Here is a 25,559-nt window from a genome sequence, read left to right on the forward strand (position 1 = left end):
CAAATCAATGAGAACTCAGGTAAAAGACATTGTGCTGTTCACCTCCCTCCTGCTAGAGAGTAATGGGCTGCAGGAACTACAGAGCATAATTCCCCTTTTTCACTGGCTAATGGGTATCTAGTGAATGTTAGGAACACACAGCAGTGCTGTTTGCAGGGGCAGTAATTTGGGAAAAGCCCACTGGAGCCTCAGGCTTTTGAGAGAAATCACAGGGCTGCAATGGGCTGCTGGATGAACGTTCTGGCACAGGACAAAGAACAGGAAGAGCCCTGACCCTCTCCTTGTGCTGTGTCTCTCCCAGGACTGGTCTTACATAGGGAGGGTCTTTTCTTGCATCTCCCTAGTGGCTGCAGGCTGCTCTATGACAAGACATGAAAAGTTTCTCCTGAAAATTATTTTTGTCATTGCAGATTCAACGGTGTAGACATTTTATGGTGATTACTGCCAATGAACTTCTTCAAAAGCCAGACCAGGGAACAGAAGGAAAATAAATATCATCTGACCTGTCACCTCCAAAGGTATTTGAGAGTGGCCTCAGAATGACATTAACCAGCTCCCTCTGCATTCCTGGCTTTGTGTGTCCAGCTTGGTCCTGTCCTGATCCTCCTTCTCTAAGGCTGAAAGTTCCTTGCTGCAGTCTTTGTCCTGGTCTGGATATCCTGAAGGCTGGACTTGCCAGGAAAGACTGAGGTGAAGAAGGCACCTTGTTCTTTTCCATCTCCTTTTCATCAGGTCTCCTGCCCCGTTCAGCAGCCCCACATTTCTCCTACCCTTCCTTTTGCTATCCAGGTACTTGTAAAAATGCTTCTTGTTTAAATCTTTCTGTTGTTTTATGGTCCTACAATGCCTCTACCCTCTCTCTTGAGAAGAACAATGAGTAAAACAGGCAAAGCATCTTCTTCCCACCAGCCTGAAAATAAGTCTGCTCATCTGAGCTTCTTCACAGCACCCTGGGGCTGCAAACACCACAGATTTTGAATGGAGCAGCATCCTGGCTGCACATGGGAGGAAGCAAAGTGCTGGGCACTCTGTCCTGAGCATTGCAAACTGGACTAGGAAATGAGGCAGTCAAAGCATTAACTTCTGATTAAAGTAGGCCTTAATAGAGCTCCAGTTATCTCAGGCTCTAGGTTGGGCATAACATTAACTTTATGATTTTGCAGAGCCTTCTGGCAAAGTATGCAAATTGAAGTATTTTTCTGATCTTTCGATGGAAAAATTTATAATTTTTGTATGTGTAGATATGCTTAGATTCACACACACACACATCTACTCATGGCAGTGCCCTTTAAATAGTGACATTTTCTCACACTCACCATCTGGCTACCACAGAGCAGCCACAGTAATTTTTTATTCCCATGTACAAGCATTACCACAATTCAAAAAGATTCAGTAAATGCTAGCTTTTGTGTGATGCCCAACTCTAAAACCTTTAGTCTTCTATAGAACATATTAATTAAACACACAATCATGAAGTATTTGGAAACAATATTTTTGAAAATTTTCTAAAACCTCTGACAACACAGCCCAGATAATAATCTAAATAACCAGTCTGGTACTTTTGCTATCGAAATGAGGCAGAACACTGGTGTCCAGTTGCATTTTGAATGTGTTGCTCCAGTGGTGTCAGAGCCCCAAAGTGTCCAGGAAACCTTGTGCATAAACTGTTTGAGTAACAGTGTTGCATATTTGGGAAATATTCAGGTGTTAATTTGACTTCCAGCCTTGCTGTGCTCTGTAATTAAGGGACTTCTCCAAACCACTGTCAGTCCCCAGGACAACCCCTCCAACCCAGAATCCTGCATCCTTGAGGGAAGCTCTGCTTGCTTGGGCTGCTTGAGCAGATCTCTGCAAACCAGAGACATCCCTGGCTGCTCTGCATTGGAAAGGTGTCCTGGAAATGGGTGTGACAGATCAGGGCTGTAACAAAAGATGAGCACCTCACTTTCTGGGACTGCTGTTCTGGGCAGACTTTAGAGTCAAAAGCAGAAAGACCAAATTTCCTGATTTTCTTAAGTGCTGCTTAGGTCACTGTTTTCCTAATTTAAGCAAGCAAGAAAAACATAAAAGGAAAATGACAAAATTACTACCAAACTTCAGTCTGGGAGGAAGAAAGCTTTAGTGAAGTTTTTTTCCATTTCCCATGGGAAAACAGTTTGCAAAGGAGTTGAATTGCCCAACCTACATGCCAGGGCTACCCCACCACCTCCTCAAAGTGCTTCCCACAAAAATTATTTCTGCTTACCTACAAAGATAAGAGTTTTCCTTCTATTGCATTAAAATTATCATTTAAAAAACAAAAATTCTACTAAAAAATAGACCAAACTTAATCATGACTGGTGGTTATGGACATGATGATAAGATAGATCATAATAAATTCTGAGCTAAGTATTGAAAATTCTTTGCAAATATCAAATCTCCTGCATGCTCAGTTGCATATGGTTTAAAGAAAGGCAAATTCAATCAGATTAAATATTTGTTCTGATCAAACAGAAAATCAAAGGCAGAGATGGAAGAGACTTCTCAATTTCAGTGTAACTGGAGGGTTAAATTGAGTTTTCTAATAACCAGTCCACCCTCTCCCTTTCTGTTACACACAGCATTTCACAGCTATGCAGTGTATTTCTGGAAAGGACACTTCAGGGAAGCCTGTAGCTGCTGACAATTTGCATATATTTTTAGGGGTATTAGACACAAAGCTCTGAATGACAGCAGTAAAGTTTCATTTACTAAGAAGATCCACCCACTTCTAAAATAGTACATGCAATATTACCATAAAATTGATTGTATCTGGAAAGTGATGTGACATCCACACTCATAATAAATTTTTTCATCAGTCCTGCCACATATTGTGTCTCAGTGATCTCATGAAGCAGAAAGTGTGAGAAATTAGGTCAGCATGGTGGACATGACAGTTCTTTCATCTAAATTATACACAATTTATGAAAATGAGTAAATGAGTAAACATCTAAATGACTAACCTCACAGGGAACATTTTCATTATAGTGGTATCTTTCAGTAATATGTACAAAATAGAGAATGAGGAGAGAATGAGGGGATTTTTACTGTTTTTTTTTTTTTTTTTTTTTTTTTTTTTTTTTTGGAAGGGGGATGGTTTGTTTGGTTTTGGTTCAATTCATAAATACACTTACCACTTTCTGGCCTGACAGGTAAACTAACAGGTGGACACAGGTTGGGAATGGTGCTCTTCAAGTCAGCTAAAAGCAGAAAAAAACAAACACAGTTGAAAACAATAATAATTGAAGGTTCAAAATGCAATTGACACTCAATATTTCCAGCATTACTTCCTGGATCTGGATGTTGCAACTTCTCCCCACAAACACCAAGAGTAAGGATGCAAGGCTGCTTTGCTATCTAATCCTTCTGAGCTCGTACATGAAACCAGACTTCCCTTAATTTCTGTATTTATAAACATTTCTACAAACACTTTTTGAGGTGCAGTTATGAATGCCTCATTTCTGTGTTTTTTTCTATGTCCCTCTCTGTATTCAGGTTCATGCACCAGGAGAGACATGATTCTCTCTGCTTCCAGCAAACTGGAATTTCTCAGAAATATGAATTAGGAACAAGGCATTTTCCAGCACAACGCTTCCCAAACTGAAGTTCAAATAAGAATTCATCACACACAGAACTTCATATTCATTTCTGTACAAAAAATACTTCTCATTTGTTAATACTTCCCATAAATATTTGTAAGCACAAATAATAAAAAATGAAATTTCCCCTGTGCATTCATATTTTGTAAAACACTTTGGCTAGTCAAACCAGTTATAAATACTCCACTAAGACATAATAAATGACCATTCCCACAGAGGATGAAGACAGATCAGATTTTCTGTTAACTTCTTCCAGTATGTATTTCCCATGCATGTGACTGATAGATGTTTCTAAAAACTCAGAGGTTTTCCCATTCACAGCAGTGAAGGAGTGGGCCTATCCCAAACTCTTTGAAATGCTACTCTATGTTCCTTTTTGACTGAGCTGCAGCTCTGACTATGTAAAATCAAATTGCTAATGAGCAGAGCTGTGCAGCAAACAGCTCACACATCACCTTAGCCTGTTATGAAATACAGAGACAGAAGTGCCTTCCTCAAACAAGACTGTGGAATACAGCCAGAGTCCCTGTATCGTATTAATATCCCCCTGCCTACAGCAAATCACTCTTTCAGATTTTACTCATTTTCCTTTTTAGCCTCTGAACCTTTATGTTCCTTTTCCTGATTCCCAGACCTTCTACACACCAGCACAACCTATACAAATTTCTGTCTGTAAATATCTTCATTTGCATAAACATCTGTGCCTTGCTGTGTGTTACAGTGGAAACACATCTGTAGCTGCCTTGATGCACAAGGAAATGTCACTGTCCTTCTCACCATTTCCTGCTTTGCATACACCCCAGGCTCCTCTTCATCATCCCTCTGTCTGGGAGAAACAGCCTTTATTTCTTTTGGCTCTTTGCCAACAAGGGGAGAACAATTCCAAGACATGGAAGTGTATCTACACGTCTGCTGTCCCCTCTTGGCTCCACCCTTCTTCTCTTCCTCACTCTTACCCCTGTCTGCATCTCAGCTTCCCCTGTGGGCATAGGGACAGTGCAAATCTTGAAAACTCAACACTGAGTTCATATTTCAGACACTTGGAGTGTGAATGAAAGTTTTATTAATGTAAAATGCAATGTATTGCCACAATATCTGACCCATCTCTACACAGCTTTAACTGATTACCTTTCTATCTCATTCCCTGGACAATACATATCCATGCTTTGTGCCCCTTCTCCTCTCAGCTATCAGCCCTTCTCTACTCTGCAAGAACTAAGTGAGTATAAAAGCAGAAAAAAATATTCCTTATTCAAAAATTTTCCCTGATTCTGTCAACATCACCAGACCTGCCCCAGTAGGGGTCTCTGCTCTGGAGTTGTGTCTGTGTGACCAAGAACAGGCTGTCCTCCCATCAAGGGAGACAAGCTCAGGCAGGCAATTGTTTTCTTTATTCTTTTACTTATGTGAAATCAGAGCTTAAGAAAGTAGAAGTAGACCTGCCCAAAAGGAGTGTGACAAATTGCAAACCCATTTAAAGTTTTCAACAAAGCAATGAAGTTTTTGTTTCCCCACAGAAAATAAAATCCATCTTGACTAGGAGTGGTTTTGATTCCTCCGAGGAAACAATGCAATATCTCATGACTGCTCTTCTGTTTAAACACCTGATGCATTCTTACTACTTGAAAAATACAGGTCTACTTTGGAATTTGGTCTTGGTCCTTTCTTTACCAAAACAACCAAAAGTGAATTTTAAATTCTGTAGCAAACCCAAATTTTTGAGGTTATGCATCCACATGGATGGTAAAACCATAAGCCCAGGAGTGAGAAACAAAGAATGATTTCCTGACCAGGACTGCACAGTGAGGCAAAATATATTTGAATTCTGACATTGGCCACAAGTTTCTGATAGAATCTAAAAAAATTAAATTATGCATTTTTCAGGTATTGTTATTCCTTTTTTATTAAAATGGATATCAAATTGCACCTTTCCTTCCTTTGCACATACTTGTTTGCCTTGTCTGATTGTGGTCCTTGCAAATGGGAAGCTGGCATTTTTATACACTGAAGCTAAATAGTAAACTTCAATGTGCAGAAAACCACTGGAAAGGCCATGTCTCCTGCATCACTTACCAGGCTTTTGATACCAGCCAAATGGGTGTATTTTGACTCCAGCATCTGGTGAAGTGCAATTTGAAATGTGCCAAGCACTTTTTGTTTCCTCAGCACAGGTCTGGATTCCAAGGCTGTTCAGAGTCACACACACGATCCTCCCACCTGCCAAGGATGCACGTGGTTATAGAAATGAGGAGAATTTTCCTTTTCTAGATAGTGTTGTGAGGAAAAAGAACACAGCACAGTTCCACTGTGTGTTAAATGAAATTCAACTGATTTAGAAATTGAAGGAAATACCTGAAATGAGCCAAGGGATTGAAACTAGTGCTGAAAAATCCCAATGAATTCACTGTGAGGGAGGGTGGGTAACAGCACTAAAATCCATTATAATCCAAAGTCAGAGAATTTCACTGAGCAAAGGTCAGGACTCTGAGCAAGCAGCCCTTTCATGTTAATGTAATTAAAAATCTGCATGTATGTTGAAACATGTCCCCTACTTACATCATAATAAAAATTCTGTCAAAGCCAGAGTGTAAGTCATTTAGTTCCTGAAAAATATGGAGGGTTTGAAACCCAGTTTCATTGAAGATTTCAGCTCATGTTAAAATCACAACTGAAAGTTCTCTTGACTATAGGGCTACCAAGACTGGATGTTTGAAATGTCATAGATATTAATCAGATAAACTAAAAATGCATCCAATTTGCATGTTGGGTGCCTTAACATTTTTTATTTATTTTAGAAGTATTTAAAGAAACTCGAACTCATACTTCGTTAAAACTTCAAATTTCATATGATCTTAAGGAGGTATGGAAACTGTCAACTATTTTTTATTTTGCACATGAATTCTTATCTCAACTGGATTAATTTCCTAAGCTACTCATTTCTGGCCAAGTGAAAATATAGTCTGCTCCACAAAAAAAAAAAAAAAAAAAAAAAAAAAAAAAAAAAAAATTAAAAATTTGTGTTTCTGAAGTGCTACGAATTCCAAAATGCATTATAAAAACAGTACATCCTAATGACCTCAGGGAGAGTTGATTAGCACATGAATTCATCAAAACCAAAATTACATATTTCAGTGGCCTAAATCTGAATTTGTAATAACATATTGAAATTTATTTCATTGACTTTGAGCTGGTGGTATCCAATTTCAAACACCAGCTGAAGATTTTCTTCCTCAAGCAGAAGACTAAAATCTGGGAGCACAGAAAGTCAGACAACCAAGAAAGCCAAAAGGCTAAACTGCCCCAGAGTATCCACAGACATTATGTGCTTGCATACACCTAATTTCAGTAATATTTAGGTTTCAGAGTCCTTTAGGCTTTAAAAAAATGGAACAATATAAAAGGGAAAAAAAATCACTCAAAGAAGTCAGAGACTGATGAATGAGAAAAAAATGGAGTTTTATCAGTTTGAATTTTTTGCTGTTGGAACTGCAGCCTCTTAAGGACTCATTTTCATGAAGTTTTCTAAATAATTTCTGAAATGTGGAATATGTCATTGGGCTGAATTCCCAGAAATGGTTATGGTTATTCAAACAGGTGCTGAAGAGAGGGGCATGAGATCTGAAAAGGCTTTTAAAGTGCACTTCAGAGCAAAAGAAGGATAAATAAGGAAGACTGAAGTTATTTATTAAAAAAAAAAAAAGCAAACAGGAGAGAAATACCTGACAGCTGGGAGTCATTAAAAAAGCCAAATCCTGTGCAACAGGGGTCAGCATCACACCAACGCTCACACTCAAAAAACCTGGGAAAGGAAACACATTACCACAGTGTCATTAGACACACTGGAACTGAGAACCTGTGGAGATGCTTTTCACAATCAGGCTGAAGAACCATTATACACACACAGTTCCATACATTTTCCTTATGTAGATGAAATTAGGCTTGATTAGTATACACCTACCAGACTATGTCTACTAATTTAGATCATTATCTTAATATCTGCCCTAAAAATATCAGCCTAAATTGATTTGGTGTATCATAGCTAAGAGATTTAACTGGTCAACTAGTAAATAGTAGCATTATAAGAAATAATTTTCATGTATATAATTAATAATTGTATAGATTATTAATTATAACTAAATTAAAAATCTCCTTTAAACCATATGCTATATTTTCTTCATTAAATACTCTCAAACAATGCAACTCTTGGATCATACTTCTGATTTCCTTTATCTGCATAACATGGCCTTGGAATTCCAGACATGGCTAAAATTCCAGGGAGAACAAAGGAACATTCATGTCCTACCCATCTGAAACAGCTTTTCTGCTCATGTCAGTCTTATTCCTCACTGAGATTTCTGTCACTTTCTGGAATGGCACACGTGTGTAGAAGCTCTTCACAGAACTTTTAAGAGTGACTGGAAGGAAAAAGAAAAACAAAATTGGAAAAATCAGTTTAACTTTGTCATATACAAATACTAGTCAAGTAATCAAATGCTAGGGGTCCTGTCTATGCTTTTATGCTGAGATCTGGTGGATTAAAAAGATAGTTTTATGTTATTACAGCAAAATTTTGATTGCTAAGCCTGAATATGAATAAAAATTCACCAAGTGAAGTCTCTGAAATCTTATCAAATTACACCAGCAAGGAAAGACTTCCAGCCAGACCTTTTGTTTCTGAGATCTGTATTGATGCTACTCCTTCCACAAGGCCTTAAACTGGGATACAGCTCCAGACTGGAAAACTCCAGTGTGCTCATGCATTATTCAGCCCATGCTGCCCTTTGGGCTCCCCAAAATGACATGAGTAAATGGCTTGGTTCAGTGGACCTTTACTTTTGCTACAGCAAAATTACATGTTTCTGTACAGTGAAAACAGGCTTGTTTGTCCAGCTTCCTGACACGTGCCCTGGGAGATAAACATTGAACTTCCCAAGTATTCAAGGAGAAAAAGTTAAATTTCATGTCTATAGCTCTGCATTTGCTTAAAAAATAATTTTAAAAAATAAAAATTACACTCAGTTGTTTCGAATTTTGCATTATTTAGCACCATAGAAATTTTAATGGTTGATTGTGACATTCCAGTGACATTCCAATTTCACCCATATAATAAAAAAGGCTAAACACTGATATACAAATTTGAGATCCACTTGGCCTCTCTGACTTGGGAATGGCTGAGGTGGACAGAGTGAAATTCATGGTTAACACCTTTCCATTCTGAACTGAAAATGAAAAACCATATCCCAGACAGCCTGAACTGCCCTTGCACCATCACATCCCAAAACTCATTTATACATGCAGATTTTTATCTCAGAAACAAGAGCCAAGACAGTAGCTTGCATTACCAGGGTTAGAGCAGACATTCCACATGCAAATACCAGAACTTGCCTATTTTATGGAACAGGCTCTGTGGCTGCCAGGGTAGCACAGTTGCACAGTTTCCTGGTATTTGGTCGAGGCTGCTGTCACAAATCTGTGCCTCTGGATAGAGGGTGCACACAAAGTATTTGTCTGTGGCATTCTGCAGATCTGCAATTCGACAAAATTCTTCCTCTTGGGCACAGCCTGGGAAGCAAAGTCATGAACAGTTACACACAGGAAGGTTCCTTTCCCTCTATTTCATGTTTTCAGAGCAAAGCTATCCAACAGCAAACAGCTAAAAGTGAGAATTCAAATTTTATCCTACTAATCATGCAAATTAATTAATTAAATTAATTAAAAGTGCAAGAGAAAGAGGGACACTGATAAGCAGGTTTACCTGGAGAGCACATTAGAGGAGTTACAGCACAGCTAATTGGGAAAATAAATTCCCCAGCTGTGACAAGCATAACTCCAGTGTATTGATCTCTCTTTAATTATTTCATAAAGATCTTTCTTTTTTAGTAAATCTGATATACAAATTTTATAATCATAAGAGAACTCTGCATCAGTCATGGTCTCTGACAAATAAAAAGGACAATAATGTCTACAATGTCTTAAAAATTTCTTACAAAAAATATTTCTGAAGCATTCAAGAATCACACAAAATTAAATATAACTTCCTAGAATCAACTGTTCAAGACATTTGCATGTAGCAATTTGTTCTGAAGTTTGTCCCAGGGTAAGAGCACACCTTCATAAAAGAACCAAAGCTGTCAAACCCATTTCTTAATTACCATGACAGTGGCTCCTGTAAACATATCCTGTGTCAATGCTTAATTCTAAACAGGAATAGCTCTGCTGAGCTCTTACAGTGATGTTTGTGCACTGTTTAGTACTCTTAGTTCTGACTTCCTGGTAGAACTAGAAACTCCTCTCCATTTACCACATTAAAATGTAATTTATCATTAACCCCAATTATCTGCATTTACCTTCTTTCACCACTATTGCCATCTCTCTATTTGGAGTGGTGCACTTCAAGAACAGCAGGGCATTGCCCAAACTGCACCTTTGAATTCCCTTGCCCATGGCAGGGGCACCCTGAAGGTCAATTATGGGCACCCTGAAGGTCAATTATGGGCACCCTAAAGTATGGGCACCCTGAAGGTGAATCATGGGCACTCTGAAGGTGAATTATGGGCACCCTGAAGGTGAATTATGGGCACCCTGAAGGTGAATTATGGGCACCCTGAAGGTCAATTATGGGCACCTTAAAGGTGAATTATGGGCACCCTGAAGGTCAATTATGGGCACCCTGAAGGTCAATTATGGGCACCCTAAAGGTGAATTATGGGCACCCTGAAGGTCAATCATGGGCACCCTGAAGGTCAATTATGGGCACCCTTTCTGCCATGGAGGCAAAGGCTTCAAGGAAGAAACAGGTGGCTCCATTGGCAATTTCCATGAAAATTTTAGGAGTTGTCAATAAAAAAAAATCCCAAAGTCTAAAGCTTCTACTCATCATTATTATAACACCTATGAAAAGATTTTAATTAGTTATTATTCCCTACAGAATCTCCATGATGTCTTACGTGTGAGACACCACAGCAGAGCTTCCTCAGCTGAGTACTTCTGCCTGAAGATCCAGTACTGCTGGTAAGGGAGAGAAGAGTTCTGGTCACTTTGTATCTGGCTGTTGTCCATTAGATAGAAAAGATCCTTTGTGGAATCTGAGATACAAACAAACAAATAATCCCACAAAAAAATTAACTGTGATCTGGAATGAATTAAATTTATTTATATATAAAATTCTGCCTTTCACAGTAAAACAGCTGCAATCATTTTTTAGGGCCAGAATACACCAAAGCCTGTTTTTAATAACAGAATTGTCCACCCACAGTGATTCTCCTGTAGGCAGTGTCTCCTTGCTGAGCTGCATTGCACAAAATAGCACTGCCAGATATTTCCAACATCCAAAAATTAGATGGAAATTCTAGAAATTAGAGGGTTCACTCTACTCTGTCATGAAACACAATATCATAACAGTGAAGAATGAGGATTCAGAGGATGTTTGCAATTCCTCAATTGATGTAGTTTTGTTAATTAAAAGTACAGCAGTTTCCTTATATTCCCTTGAGAAGCTTTTACACCTCTCAGTCTTAAAAGTTTTCTTGACAAGCCTAATACCTATTTCAGTCATTTAAGCTAATTTCTCTGAATTTATGCTCCCACAGACCACATTAAATAACTCATTTCTGTCACCTGCCTGTGACCTTTAGACATGTATGCAATGATTTACATCTCCTCACTTCCCTCTGAAACAATCAATCACAGCTATTTTCTTGTTTCAAAATTTATCCCCTTAAATAAGGGTCCAGTCTTAAAAGAAATGGACAGTCTTCACTGATCTCTAAGAAATTTCTTCATAAACACTTTCTTATTTATCAAATGTCATTTGCATGTCTCATCCCCAATTCCAAAACTGTGAGACATTTTGTTATCTAATCTTTCATGCAGTGAAATAATCAGACAATAATGAAAACAAGAAGTAAAGACATGCTGATGATTGCTGAAGTGCTGAAGCACCTACTGACATGCTGAAAGTGCACTGTAGATTTGAATTTTCTATCAGAAACTAGAAAATATATGTTATCCTGTGTTTTACAAATGATTATCAAGTGATAATAGCTCTGTAGACATTTTCCCAGATGTTTTCATGACTTCCTAAACAAGGTAACTTATAATTCCTGTTACCTCTCAAGTCATAAATCCAACCTTCAGTTTCTCTTAAACAGCTGGTGTCAAGACTAAGATTTAGGGATGGAGTGAAAACTGCATTCCTTGCATAACTGCAAGTTTTAATGATATCATCAGCCCCAGCAAGGTAAATGAAGAACCCTGAGGGCTGCATCATGTCTTGGCAGGTAAATGCAAGATAATTTCAACCACCATAGTAAGTGCATTATTTTTCTTTCTCTTTTTAAGTCCAGACTTTAAAATACCCCAAACTCTGCTAGGCAAATGGTCATTTTTGTTTTTTTTAAATTAGTTTAATTTACTTTCCTTTTGAATTCTATAGGCAAAATCAGCAATTCGCTTTCTTTTAGGATTTTGCACATATTAAATCATGTGCTCAGACATTCATTAAGACTTCTCAGCAAAGATTAAAATTCATTAAAAATGAATCAAGGTGCTCTTAGCAAACTCCACTGCTCATTTTCTCATAGGATTATGGTGCTGAAGGCCCAAGTGAGCTCCAGTAACTTCCTACAAATTATTTTGGACTTCTACATGACTTTATATAACAAAGAGCAAACCCTTGAATAACAAAGGATCTAAGAGAAGTTCACTGTCATCATGCATGGAAGAAACACTTATGACTGCAGTTTCATCCTGGGATTCTCTATGGCCCATATTTACAATTGTGCTTTCAGTAGCAGTAAAGATACCCAGGTACCCAGGCCAAGGATTTCATTCCTGTGTTATGTGATTTTTTTTTCTCAGCCAAATAATATTTCCTGTTTCTCTCCAGCTCAGCAAGTCTGAAAGAACAAGCTTCACATTGAACATTTTAACACTTTCATTTCCAGCCTGGCTTGGCAAGGTAAGAATCATAAAGCCATCTTGAACATCTTTTTCAAATCCTTTATCATCCCACTTCAGAGAAATCCTCCAGCCTTTACAATACCTATACCATAATGAACACATATACAGCAATATATGATATTTTCTGGTTAAATTCTGCACCCCCTCTCTGCTCTCTTCAGTTGCCTGCTCTGTCTGCTATTGTTCTAGTACCTGATAACACAAAATCATCCTTTGCCTTCAAAGCAGCACCTTCACACACAGAGGTTTCCATCCGGGTGACCATGTCAGAGTCTGGAATTAAACAGAAATTAAAGAGCAGAGTAATTCCCTTTACCTTTCTTTCACAAGAAAAGATAATCCTCAGTTCCCAAAATTGAACAAATACATGAAGTGCACCACTTAAGAAAATCCCTTTGGTAGCTCCTCCAAATGTTGAATCAAGAATGAGTAAAACCATCTCTGTATATTGTTTTGGAGTGTTTGGATGACAAAAGTAAATATTATATCCACAGTCTTTATCTCTGTATTAAGCATCAGAGCTCTGAAGGCTTTGTGCACTCATAAAGCATTATTACAAATCATTTCCTGCCACGTACATGGTGAGATTCAGGAAGAAGAAAAATACAGTTACTCTGCTAATAAACATAACCTATGTAATTAGGCATAAAGTGCCAAATTATTATGGTACTTGGACAATGATGGGACAAAGACAGGTGTCTTCATGATATCATTTTCAAGAGTATTTAAAGTTATAAATTATGTTCTCAGACACAAGAATTTACCCAAATTTCATGAAACAGGCAGTAGAAGAATTACTTCAGATTGCACATCCCTGCCAAAACAGGCTTCTGAGCTGTTTCTTAATTTGGATAGCATGAAGTGAAGTGACAATGACATTTCCATTATAGAACAGACATCTGCCACACCCTAAGTTTTCATAAGAAATTCTGTGGGATAACTTACCTCTCCACAGGTAAACTTCCTGAAAGGTAGTGAAATTTCTTTCTGCCTCTTCCATCAACTGAGAAGCTAGTAAATAAAAACTTTTATTAGAATAGGTGTTTAAATTAACCATATTTTTAAATGCTCAGAAATTGCATAGAAAACACATCACTAAAATATGCATCACCTCCATTACAATATAAAAGTCTAAGGAAGAAGGTCCCAGGTGTCACAGGGCTGGTCTGGGTCCAGGGTGCCAAACTTTACACCATTTTCCATCACTGCTTTTACCACATAGGTCTGGGCATCTCCCTTTTTATCTTTGCTCCAGACTTTACCTTTCTTTCAGATTATTGGCTTGGATCTGTGTGAATTAAGTGCTACTAGTATTACAGAGCAACATATTCAACACAGTCTCAACTCTCATAAATGTTCATGTAGCAAAATGTGAGAGGTCCATCTACCTAGCAATGCATCCAGTCAGAGAATTCTTATTCTCTTGTGATATAGATTTACTTGAAAAAAGCATTGGAGTATAAGAGCAGGCTGGTGAACAAGACAGAGTTTATACAACAATTAAAGAGAACTACTGTAAATTGAGGTAATTCACTGACATACTTCCACTGAACACTTGTCCTCCCAGGGTGAAGGAAAACCTCTTCTCCTTCTCATTGTAGCTGACACCATCACACATCCCAGCCATGGCTGAGCTTGGTGCTGGGCTCCAACCCTTGGCATTGCAGATCAGCACGTCTGGGGAGCTCAGCAAACTGCACAGAATGGTCCCTAGGGCAGGAAAAGACACAGCTGCAGCACTGCACTAGTGCTCTGCACCTACCCAAGCCCCCCAGTACTTTCTCTAAGTGCCAACTGAACCTGTGTCACTGGCAAAAAGGCAAATTAAAATCATATATTCAAATTTGAGTGCTAAGATTAGCTACTCATGCCCAAACTAAACATTTGTAGCCTGTTTTTCAGAGATTTCAGGCACATACTATTATCACTTAATAAAGCATTACTATTATCTGATAATACCCAACAATGTTCTCAGCACTCCATAGCACCAGAGGGACACATCCAATCCTTTGATGGTCTTACAATCTCAGGTTCTGAACCAAAAAAAACCAGTTATATATTTTTACTGCAATGATTTGCTGAACTGGTGCCTGATTTCAGTCCTGCCAGGCCTGAGTCTCCCCCAGCACTGTGATGTGAGCTGGAGGAACAGTGTTTAAAGCCACATATTCTGGCACCCATCTGTTACCACAACTTCTAGACAAGACTCAGCTCTTGCTTTGCACTTGGTGTCACAGCTCAGACATTTTCCTAAGGTTTTACAATGCCATTTTTAGTTTGTTTTTATGGAATTGGTACATGTGATATTGAATTTACTACCTTTCCCTTATTTTTTTCTTTCTTTTTAAGCAAAATGCCAGTCCAAGTAGTGCATTAACCTGTAGAACTAACCCAAATATCACCCCAAACAGATATTCATGTTCTGCACTCACAAGTAGAGAGACCCCAAAATCTGATGGTAAATTTATAGAGAAATGGACTTTACAAGATCATTAGAATATTGTGATCCAAAAATAAAAGTGAAATGCCAAAACAGAGAATAATTTTCTGGAAATATTTTCTTGACAACTTTCATAGATAATTTGTGACAGATTTTCATAGATTTTTCTTAAATCTAGGATCAGTTTCTGCTCCAAACTGGAGAAGTGCTTGTCACATAGCAGCCACTAGCACATGATTGGATTTCACAGAATCATAGAATATCCTGAGTTGGAAGAGACCCACAAAAATCAACAAATCCAAGTCCTGGCTGTTGATAGAGCTTGCCTTTAAATCCTTGAGGCATGTCATTTAAAACTTCACATTTCCTACAGGAAATGCATCTCCAAGGGGAAAGTCAATACCATGTGAACTTGAAACTAAACTGCAAAAAGTAAGCACTGACATAAAATGCTTGGAAAAACAAAATTGTTTGTTCCAAAGTCCCACCTCTGCCAGAGTCCATCCATCCCACTTCCACTTGCTCTCCTAGACAGACATACAGATTTGGGAGATTTTAGCATTTCTTCATGCAATAATATAACATAATTCTGTTTAGCATCCTTGTCTCCTGCCCTTAGAAGGAAGCTGATTTTCATTTGCACCACAAACACTCTGTCTGGAGGCACCTTTTTAGCTCCTGCATCAGCTGAAAGGCACCAATTTCTGGTAATCAAGCTGTGCTATGTAAGGAGAGAGGTGCTTTCAGAACAATTTATCTCATCCAGATGGAGATGCCACACAGGCAGAGAATAGAGAATAGAGTTGGAGGAGACCCACAAGGATCACTGAGTCCAGCTCCTGGCCCTGCACAGCACAGCCCCCAGAGTCACACCATGTTCCCAAGAGCATTGCTCAAACACTGCTGGAACTCTGTCAGGCTTTTCCCTTCAAATTGTCCATTTTCTTCCAAGAACATGTTGCTACCTCAGGTCTTTACTGCTCTAGACCTTCACAACACCAAAAAAACCATCAGTGATGTTGGCTCACTCAGGTGTGATGCAAGGTGGGTGTATTGTGTCCAACAATGACTCCTGCTCATTCAGCACTGGTTTCCTGCTGCAGAACCCTGTCCTGGGCAGTCAGGCAGTACCTCCATCCAGCGGGAGCAGGCTCAGGATGAATCCATCACAGCAGGAGTGGTGGCTGCACTCCTGCCTGCAGAGCAGCCGGGCGTCAGCCGGGGCTGTGCCGGCTGCCGGGAGCCCCAGGGAGCGGAACACGCCCGACAGCGCCTTCTGGAAGCCAGTCCTGCCAAAGGCCTTGAGTCCAGAGGAGCTGAATTCCTGTGCTGGGCAGGCACAAAGGGAAAGGAGCTCAAGGAATCATTCTGAACTGCCTGCACTCCAGAACTGGTTGAAAGCTTTATGATCACAACTCAGTTTATAAAGTTCTAGACTCTGAATTTCACAAGCAAGACAAGATCATCAAATGATGTGGTGTCATCATTCCTGAGTAGCTGGCTATAATGCACTGCCAGCAAACAGCTCCCAAACTGATCTATGCTGTAAGATTGGTAATATTCCACCTTCAAGCACACATTTACACTGTTAGCAACTCCCAGATAAAAATGAAACAAATTTGTCTCATTTAAAAAGTAAAAATGTGTAATTTGGCCAGCATAACACCACCTGCAATTAAGACTTCTGCTAAATAGGAGGGCATGATTCATAGAATTTTGTATCTAGAAAACTGGAATAGATTGGATATTAACAAGATTATACCAATCACAACAAGATCAGGGGTCTTGATTTATTTTCAGGTGAGACTTAGATCTTTTATCTTTATTAATATAAATAAATAGTGACTCAGAGATTTGGAGAGAAGCACAAAGAAAATGTTAAGAGCAGAGAGTTTTGACTCAAACCCTGAAGCATTATCTTGCTTCCAGTTTGGCATGACACTTAAAGCTGGGCACACAATGGATGTGGTGCTATTAGCCACAGTCAGGCCATTAAATAAATAAATAAATAAATAAACAAACAAACAAATAAATAAATAAATAAAATTTGTCTCATGCATTCATTAGCTCGGATTAAATATTTTGGGATTCATGGAGAGCAGTTTACTTCTTGGCTGGTATATTACTAGAACAATTCACAATCAAAGGTAAAGTGAAATTAAATTATGTGCAAGCTGGTCATTAAGAATGTCTTATGTATTCAAATAACAAACTCCTTAGTAAAGAGAAGTCAGAACAGAACAGAATACGAAAATACATTGAAGAGATTTTGAGGTTTTATGGGACTAGTTTCTGGCAAAAATCATCAAAATGGCTTACAAAAGTATTCTTAATTTCTAGGGAACAAGATATGAAAGAAAGGTTTGCTGAAACTTCTGGACTGTCACTAAATGTTGGGTTCTTTAAAGTATTGTGTCTTCTTAAAGAAAGATGACCCCCACACTTAGTCATAACCCTGTACACAAGTATCTAGCAGCTTGGACACAGAGTCAGATTTAGTGAGTGATTCACATCTGGTACCTCTCTTCAAATAGACCAGCAGTGCATCTCCCTCTGGGTTCCTGACACGAAGCAAGCAGCTGAGGCCACTGATGCCAGTGGCAGCAGGGTTCCCCAGGACACCCTGGACCTGAGACACAAAACAGGCAAGCAAAATAAATACAACCTCATGGATTTGCCCTCCTGAAATACATTCTCTTTATTCAGAAACACTTAGGGAGCAATGAGCAACAAAGGTTATCACAGCACAACTCCATGTGGACATTTTTTATTCTTTCTCATACAGACAATTTTTACACTATCAAACTGAGATCTCAGCTCCTCAGTTGCTGCTTAAAGTAGTGAATAGGAAAACAGTACAATGGTAAAGAGCACCCAGTTCAAACCCTGGGCTAGAGGAAGGGACTCAGAAAGTATGATTGTTTCAGGTGACCTGATTACCAACCTGGCTACTTCTACTTTGGACTATCCAGATTAACCCTCTTTTTAAATCAACCTGATATCCTAGCTGGAGGTGCTCAGTGTGTTTTAGGGACAACAGTGCTGTGTGATGCTTCAACCAAACACTGAGGTATTCAGGTGTCATTTTTGGAAATATCTCTGTGTAACTTCTGTATCAACCTGCAGAGATTTATTACTGCCATAGGGAAGAGCAGTGTCCAAGGGGTCAGGTAGCAGCCTGCCTTCCTTCTGATCTTTTCTACTTACATGGAGCACACAGCACCATGACAAATATATATTTTTAAATATGACCATCCTTACCAATCCAGAGGTGGTGCAGTTGAAGTTGGATTCAGCAGCACTGTACAATGCACAGAGCACTTCAGCACCAGCAGGACTTACAGCTGCAAATCCACAGGCATCTTCCCTCTCACAGTCTGAAAAACAGGAAAGAAATTTTAGCTTTCCTAGCACATTGCATGCAAAATGGTTGCTACAAACACCACTGCTTACTGCCACTTATGTAGGTTTCCATATATCTATCAAACATGAATATAAACAGCCAAATGACCTTTAGTACTCAACTGTTTTAGTAGAGAGTGAAGGATTTTAAATTGAATTAAATTCATCCAGAAAGTTGTTCATCACCTGATGATATAAACAGCTGATACACATCTGACCCCACACCCAAACATTTAAAATCTGCTGGATAATTTTGCAGAGGCAGGATTCTGTGAACTACTTTGCCAGCACATCACACCTGCCTGATACAGTAACCCCACGGCAAAGAGGTTGTGACAAATATCAGAGTGAAAGGAAGGACGGAAACATCAAATTCTTCAATCATGCTGCTTCAGCAGTCATCCCCTGGCCACTGTAAGGGAGAAACAGCATCCCCTCCTCATCCCTCAGTGAGAACTTCAGCAGTAATATTTTGTAGCTGTGCTGCCATTTACATAACTTATAAAGAAAATAAGGCTATGAGAGAGATGGAATCAGATTGGTTGGCAAAGGGGCATGATTTCCTCCCCAGGTTTGTTCTCAGGCTCTCTCAGTTCAGTGTCTTTCTTTTGAAGGTCTCCATTTTCAAGGGAAAGTGCAAGAAATCTTGCAGCATACAGCCAGGATGAGCTCCTGCAGGAAAACCATTCCAGTAATAAAAGGATTCCCATATTCAGTTCTTAGCATGGGAGGTGATTGCTCCAATTAGATTGTGGCATGTGACACAAAGCCACAAAATTGTCAGAATTTTGGTATGTACCTTACAAACAGGACATCTATGTCATTACTAATATTAAACATATCCCTCTGCCTCCTTTCACAGCCTGACACAAGGTGAGACTGACTCAAAGCACCCTGAAAGCAGTGTGGTGATTCCTCTGGATTTTAGATGAACCAGCTTAAACCAGATGCAATTTAGTATATAAACTGCCAGACTTGGCAGGGGAATATCTCTGAACTCCTTATAATACCCTTCTGATGTAAGCAAGGATGATTATTCCTATTTTATGTGCCTATCAGGTAATTTGTGGAGAGGTAAAATCTTGCTTTTCATATGTCCTTCTTTTGTCTGCACATCTGCACAGTCTGATGAATGTTTCCTGGTTTGAATCTCAGCTCTCATTCATATTGCAAACTACATCAGCTGGCTTTAAAGTCAGATGACTTGTCTGAAGTAGAAAGTAGCCAGAAGCCTTCTTTCTGAAAGAAACATCAGACTCTTCCCTCAACCAAGGCCACCAAAAGCTGTAAATATCTTGCAGTGAATTGGTGCCAAACTGCAGAACATACAGTTCATCCAGGAACTTAACTATGGACTCATCATATGAAATTATTATTATTTCCCACAACTGTTAATGTTGTCTCTACAGCCTTTCTGTTCTCTCACCTGAAATGCACTGAAAATATGTACTTTGCAGGTCTCCCCCAAATGACTGAGACTGAAGAATCTGAGCCTCTTCTGATCCATAAATCAGGCGGGAGGTGGGAACTCTTTCAAATTTTCTGAGTACTAAAAAAAAGACAACAAAAAACACAACCAAGTAGCATTATCAGTTTTCATTCTGCAAAAATAGACTTTAGGTAGAAATTAAGCTTGAAGAAATCTGTGGGGAGAGAGGTTTGCTCATTAAATGAGCACCATAACCTCACAGATAATGAAGGAGACAGCTGGCGTGAGGGTAGAATTTCAGCTTTGGAATAAAAAGTGTCACAAGATGTTTTAAAAACCAGTTAGCCAGGAGTGGGCTGGGATTTTACTTTCCAGTGAGGCTTCTCTTCCAGCAGCAGACCTGCCATCTCTCATTACTTGTTCATGGCATTGAACCAAGTATTGAGTCAAAGGGGGAGCCAGTGTTCTGCCAGCCAGTCACAGAAACAAGAGCCAGCTCCAGCAGCACTTGGTTAGACAGGAAATCCAGAATCACAACAGCCTGATCTCCACTGACTTCTGGCCCAAGGCTAGACCCAAGGCAGTATGTCCTACATGCTGCTTTATTTCTCCTCCATTCCACTTTTAACACCTGACTGTCACTTTACTGACCAAACCCTTTTATCTGCTGCTCTGCACTGGATCTGCTCACCTGTGTGTGAGGAGTCTGAACAAGCAGTACTGGGAAAAGCTCATGGTCTAGAGATGCAAACCCCAAAGGTCACTAAATGGGGTGAGGGATTTCATCCAGGCTCCAGAGGGTGTGGCCCTGCCTGTGCCCTGAGGGGGATTACTGATGGAGAGGACACACAGTGCCACCAGCACCCTGCTGAGGCTGGTGCTGCCAGTGTGACCCCAGGCTGATGCAGAACATTTGAGTGAGCTCAGCACATTATCCCTGCCCATGGCAGGGGGGCTGGAAGCAGAGGATCTTTAATATCCCTTCCAACCCAAGCCATTATGTGACTAAGAGAAGAGTGTGGTGACCTAGCATCATCCCTTGGTGACCAAACTTCTCTAAAGGCCCCAGGTGAAGGCAAACCTCAGGCTCCTTGCAGCCAACACCAGGCTTAGACCTAAAAGAGGTAAAAGCAGGAGCTCTGGTGTGATCCCAGCTGTGGGAAGAGCTGGAAACTCAGCCCCTCTCTCCCTGGGCTCATGGGCACTGCAGTCTGGCCAGAGGATCACAGCCCTCTCTCCCTGAAGTGTCTGCATAAAACACAAAATAAAAGTCAGGGAAAAGTTCTTAAAATAATCATTTGCACTCTTACAGCAAAAGAGTCAGGGCTAAATCAGAAGCAAATGTTCACTGCTGTCAGGGCTGAGCCAGCAGGTGCTTTTGATAAAATCATCATTTCTGCTCAGGAGAAAACCCACATGGGTTTGTCAAATGCTTAGCACAAGAAAATCCTTGCACTCCAGTTAGGATGGGGACAAGGAAGAAATATGGTGCAAGCAGGGCACAAAAATACAAGCATTAGATAACTTCTGCAAGAAACAGAATCCCTTCTGCATCTGCACCTTGCAGTGATGCCTGGTTAAAAGCTGCCCTCTTTTCTATTCCAATATGCAAATCTTAAAAATTACATTCTCAATGTTTCTCTTTTCTTCTAATTTTTCCCTCTAATTCTGGCTTTATCCTACCCCTCCATTTTCAAGAGAAAATCTTTTTTTTCTCTATTTTTCTCCCCTATTATTGAATACAATGCTATTGAACATCATATGTATTGAATACAATAACTGAAGATAGTTTTGTAACCTCTTCATAACACTTTACTTTTCACAGTCCTTCCACTGATCACACTTGTCACAAGACATTGTCTAATTCAAAGCACACCACGACATCAGTTTCTAAACAGAATATTCCATTAAATTCAATACCAATCATATCATGAGCATATAAAAACTTGTGGGAAAATGCAAAAGTTTTGAGGCTGAGAGGCTTAATTAGACCATACTGCAGGCAGTCTGGGGACTGTTTGAGTGATGACTTTCTTTGTTTTTTCAAGCTTTTCATCCTTGAAAACCAGCATTTTGCAGCTGTATTCAAGCAGAAGTAACCTCCTCCAGCCTGCAAAGATTCCCCAAGTCAGATACCTTACAGCAGAGCCCAGAGGGTGAGGCTATGTTGTGGCTGCGAGGTCATTGCTGAAAATAGTCTATTTCCCATAAATACACAGATGAGAAACAAATAATTCTGCTTCTTTCTCATTAGCCCTCTCATTACTCTTTTGGGTTTCCAAGCAGAGAGCACAAGGTCAGCACACATCAAAAGCTGGCAGCCATCTGAGAGTGCAGGAAACCTGCTTCACTCTTTTCCCTTACCAGAAATAACTTCCCAGTGTAGTCAAGAAATGCAAAACTAAGGAGGAATGTGGCTTAAGGCAGGGGCCACAAGTATGGGAAAGTGAGTAACCATATCCAAAACATGCTCTGCCACTCACCCAAGCACTGGTCATCTGTAAGGAGATCCTGTGTTTCAGTCCAGCCCAGTGCTGCCCCAGAGCTGTCGACACAGAAGGATTTCTTGGTGTCAGGGTCTTGCTGGGAAGGTCTGTACTGGCCATCCCCATCACACTGCAGCCCCTGCTCATTGCTCTGGCAGGATGTGACACCTGAGCAAGAGAGCAAGGCAAGGGGAAAAGCAGTTTGATAATGCTGTCACTGGGTTTCACAGAACACTGGGCAGGACCTCTGGAGCTCATAAGGTCAGAGCCCCCTGCTCAGGCAGGGCCACCTAGAGCTGGCTGCCCAGGACCCTCTCCAGATGGCTTTTACCAGCTCCAAGGACTCCACAACCTCCTGGGCAGCCCAAGCCAGTGCTTGGTTGTCCTCACAGCAAAAACATTTTCTGATGTTCAGAGGAAACCTCCTGTGCAGCCACTGGTCCTGTCAATGCAGTAGGACAATGTTTGTGTGCTGTGGGACAAAAGCCTCCTGAGCACAGCAGAGACTCCACTGAAAATTGAGCTAAGATTTGCACAGTATTTCATGCTCTGAAGCATGGTAGTCTCAATGTTTTGTTGCTACTTCCATTTGTGTTTCAAACATCATATTTTTTTTAGATTATCTGTCATGCACCAAATCTCTGTTGATGTGTTTCCAGTACTGTATGCAAAGTACAGAGAAGGAATTGTACTTTTCATACAGGTCTGTTCAGTGACTGCTCAGTGGATCTGTGGAATGTTGTGAACAAGAGCTATCACACCAATTAATTCAGAAAAACTCTGCACACTCTGCAAGGAGACAGCAGGGAATGAAAGCAAGTAGGAAGGTGAAACCTGGCCTTTTGAGAGGGCTGGCACTCAGGTGCAGCACAAAGGTAAAGTGGAAACCAGGCAGGGAGCAGGTTTAGTAAAGAACATTGCAAGTTTTTAAACCCTAGTTAGCAAACTCCTAAGGACACAAGTCCAATACCTACCCAGGGAACACACATGGAAAAGAATGACAACGGTAGGCAAGAGCCAATTGATGTTGGGATACATGGGATACATTGCAATAAAAATGGGAGGTATATCCCACCTAAGAGAAAAAAGTAGACCACATACTAAATGACATTTTCCAAGAAGCCCATTCTTGGCACTCTCATATCTTATTTTATAAAAGATAATTCTGTAGACAAAACTGAATTTGGATCTAATAACTGATTTTGTGTATAGAACTGCATGAGAAAAATGAATCATTTAAGCTGAATTCACCAGCTTTAGTGAACATTTCAATAGTTGCTTTGAAGAAGTGTTTGTGTTTGCAGAGGAAAGCCCTGCACAAAACGAGACTATTTTAGTGTTCATGAAAATGACAATAAATTAAGTTCATAAGAAGTTTCTTACTGATACTAAATACCCAAATATCATTCCTGAGGACAATGAACATGTCTAAAGGAACCACAACATCCTGGATGAGAATGACCACTTGTTTCTCATGCATTTTTGGTCAAAACACCAGACAGTTTGTACTTTGTAAAATGCTTTTGAACGTATGCAGAAGGGATCATATCCATCCAAAAACCCCCAGAGGGAGGATTTAATTTTTCAAAAAAACTTAGAGAGGAATAAAAAAAAAAATCATTGAATATTTGAAGCCAGAAAATAAAGGATATGGAAAAAACTAGTTCAACTTACAGTGATCAGCACTGCTTGCCCCATAGGAGTTGGTAGTTTTGCCCACAGGACACTTGATACAGAAGGAATGTCCTGTCTGATACTGATAGTAGCCAAGAGGGCAGGGAATGCATTCATCATCCTGGAAATAACTGCCTGGAGGACAAACAACTGCAAAGAGAACAATCACCTTATTACTCACTTGGAATTCAACCACTTCTGGCATTTGCACACATGTGTGGGTATAAATACAGATATATATATATATATATATATATATATATGATATAGATATATATATAAACATACATTATATACATATATATATATATGTACATGTGTGTGTGTGTGTGTATATATATATATATATGTAATTCTGATAGATTTCCCTTAGGCTTTAAGCTCTTAATGTATGCATTTCTAAGTGGTTTAACAAACTAAACACTGCTTAAGTGATCATTAAACTCATCAATGACAGGAATCTCGGCTGTGATATGTTTTCTCAGATCATCCAAAATCTGTTCTTGAATTAGAGCACATGAAGCTTTTTGGAAACACCAGCTGTCAAATCCATTTGTAATAAGATAATGCAGGTGGGTGAGTTGTGAAAGAAAACAAAGGAAGAGTAACTTCTAACACTACAAGCACTAACAGGAAGGCTCTGAGGAGCAGAAACTCCAAAACCATCATGCAGAAATCCACCATATGGTAACACTTTTATTCAGGATTCCTGGTAAAGAAATTTTTGTTAAGCACTTCCAAACTAAACAGTAATGGCTGGATTAAAAGTCACTAGCTGTGCACATGACAACCCAAACACAAAACAAAAATGTGTTCTTAGTAATGTTCTTAGTCTGTATCTATATAATTTTCAAAACAATCAGGAGCAATATTTCCAGCTGACCTGTTGTATATTACAGAGAAAATTCTTTGTCTTCTGGGCTATCATGGAATACTGTATTTCCCTCCAGAGCATTCAAATGAACATTAAAGCAGAAGAGTCACAGACATATTTGCAGGACAATATCCCTGCTTGTCATTTCACAGCTGCTTCCCAGATGTAGATTTCCTTCAAAACACTATCAAATGTATATTTTGGGACTTTGACAAGGTGCAAAACTATATTTCTGTTCTTGCCCTGCATCCTGACAGAAGTTTAAGCTTCCATGAGGGAGAAACAGTAATGGAATATTGGCCATTCTCACTACAACCCATATGGTGAATTGCTGTTCTGGCCAACACACCAGAATGCAAATGAATTTAACTCATGGGACCACCTAATTATAACAGACTAAAAAGACAGCTAATAGGAAGATTATCATATCTTCCTTCATCTGCTGTAAATAGTCCAGTGGGAAGGTCTAGGAGGATATAATTGTGAAATTGAAATTTCCCTCCAAGTACACATCAAGGCAATTACTCTGGATAAAACACACATCTAAAATCAATCACAGAATGTAAAAAATCCTGGATCAGTCAGAATTCTTCTTTCAAAAACCCATCATCTAATACACAAGAGTGTCTGATATGTTTTAAAGACAATTTCCAGCACATGCAAAAAGCATAATACT

General features: G+C 39.5%; 1 protein-coding gene across 1 annotated transcript in view; it reads right to left on the reverse strand.

Annotated features, from left to right (window-relative positions):
- TG (thyroglobulin) overlaps nt 1-25,559 on the reverse strand; it is a 144,623-nt gene that overhangs the window by 82,927 nt on the left and 36,137 nt on the right. Inside the window, exons 21-35 of the mRNA XM_056485106.1 lie at nt 24,010-24,159; nt 22,333-22,503; nt 19,847-19,969; nt 18,280-18,395; nt 17,539-17,647; nt 16,150-16,347; nt 14,121-14,288; nt 13,524-13,589; nt 12,771-12,851; nt 10,565-10,702; nt 9,003-9,179; nt 7,921-8,032; nt 7,337-7,416; nt 5,691-5,834; nt 3,153-3,218 (exon numbers count right to left, since the gene is read on the reverse strand). Of these exons, the coding sequence (XP_056341081.1) occupies nt 3,153-3,218; nt 5,691-5,834; nt 7,337-7,416; nt 7,921-8,032; nt 9,003-9,179; nt 10,565-10,702; nt 12,771-12,851; nt 13,524-13,589; nt 14,121-14,288; nt 16,150-16,347; nt 17,539-17,647; nt 18,280-18,395; nt 19,847-19,969; nt 22,333-22,503; nt 24,010-24,159 (1,899 nt within the window). The remainder of the gene's footprint in view (nt 1-3,152; nt 3,219-5,690; nt 5,835-7,336; nt 7,417-7,920; nt 8,033-9,002; nt 9,180-10,564; nt 10,703-12,770; nt 12,852-13,523; nt 13,590-14,120; nt 14,289-16,149; nt 16,348-17,538; nt 17,648-18,279; nt 18,396-19,846; nt 19,970-22,332; nt 22,504-24,009; nt 24,160-25,559) is intronic.

This window comes from Oenanthe melanoleuca, chromosome 2, assembly GCF_029582105.1.
Source record: "Oenanthe melanoleuca isolate GR-GAL-2019-014 chromosome 2, OMel1.0, whole genome shotgun sequence".
In the NCBI taxonomy this organism is placed as follows: Eukaryota; Metazoa; Chordata; class Aves; order Passeriformes; family Muscicapidae; genus Oenanthe; species Oenanthe melanoleuca.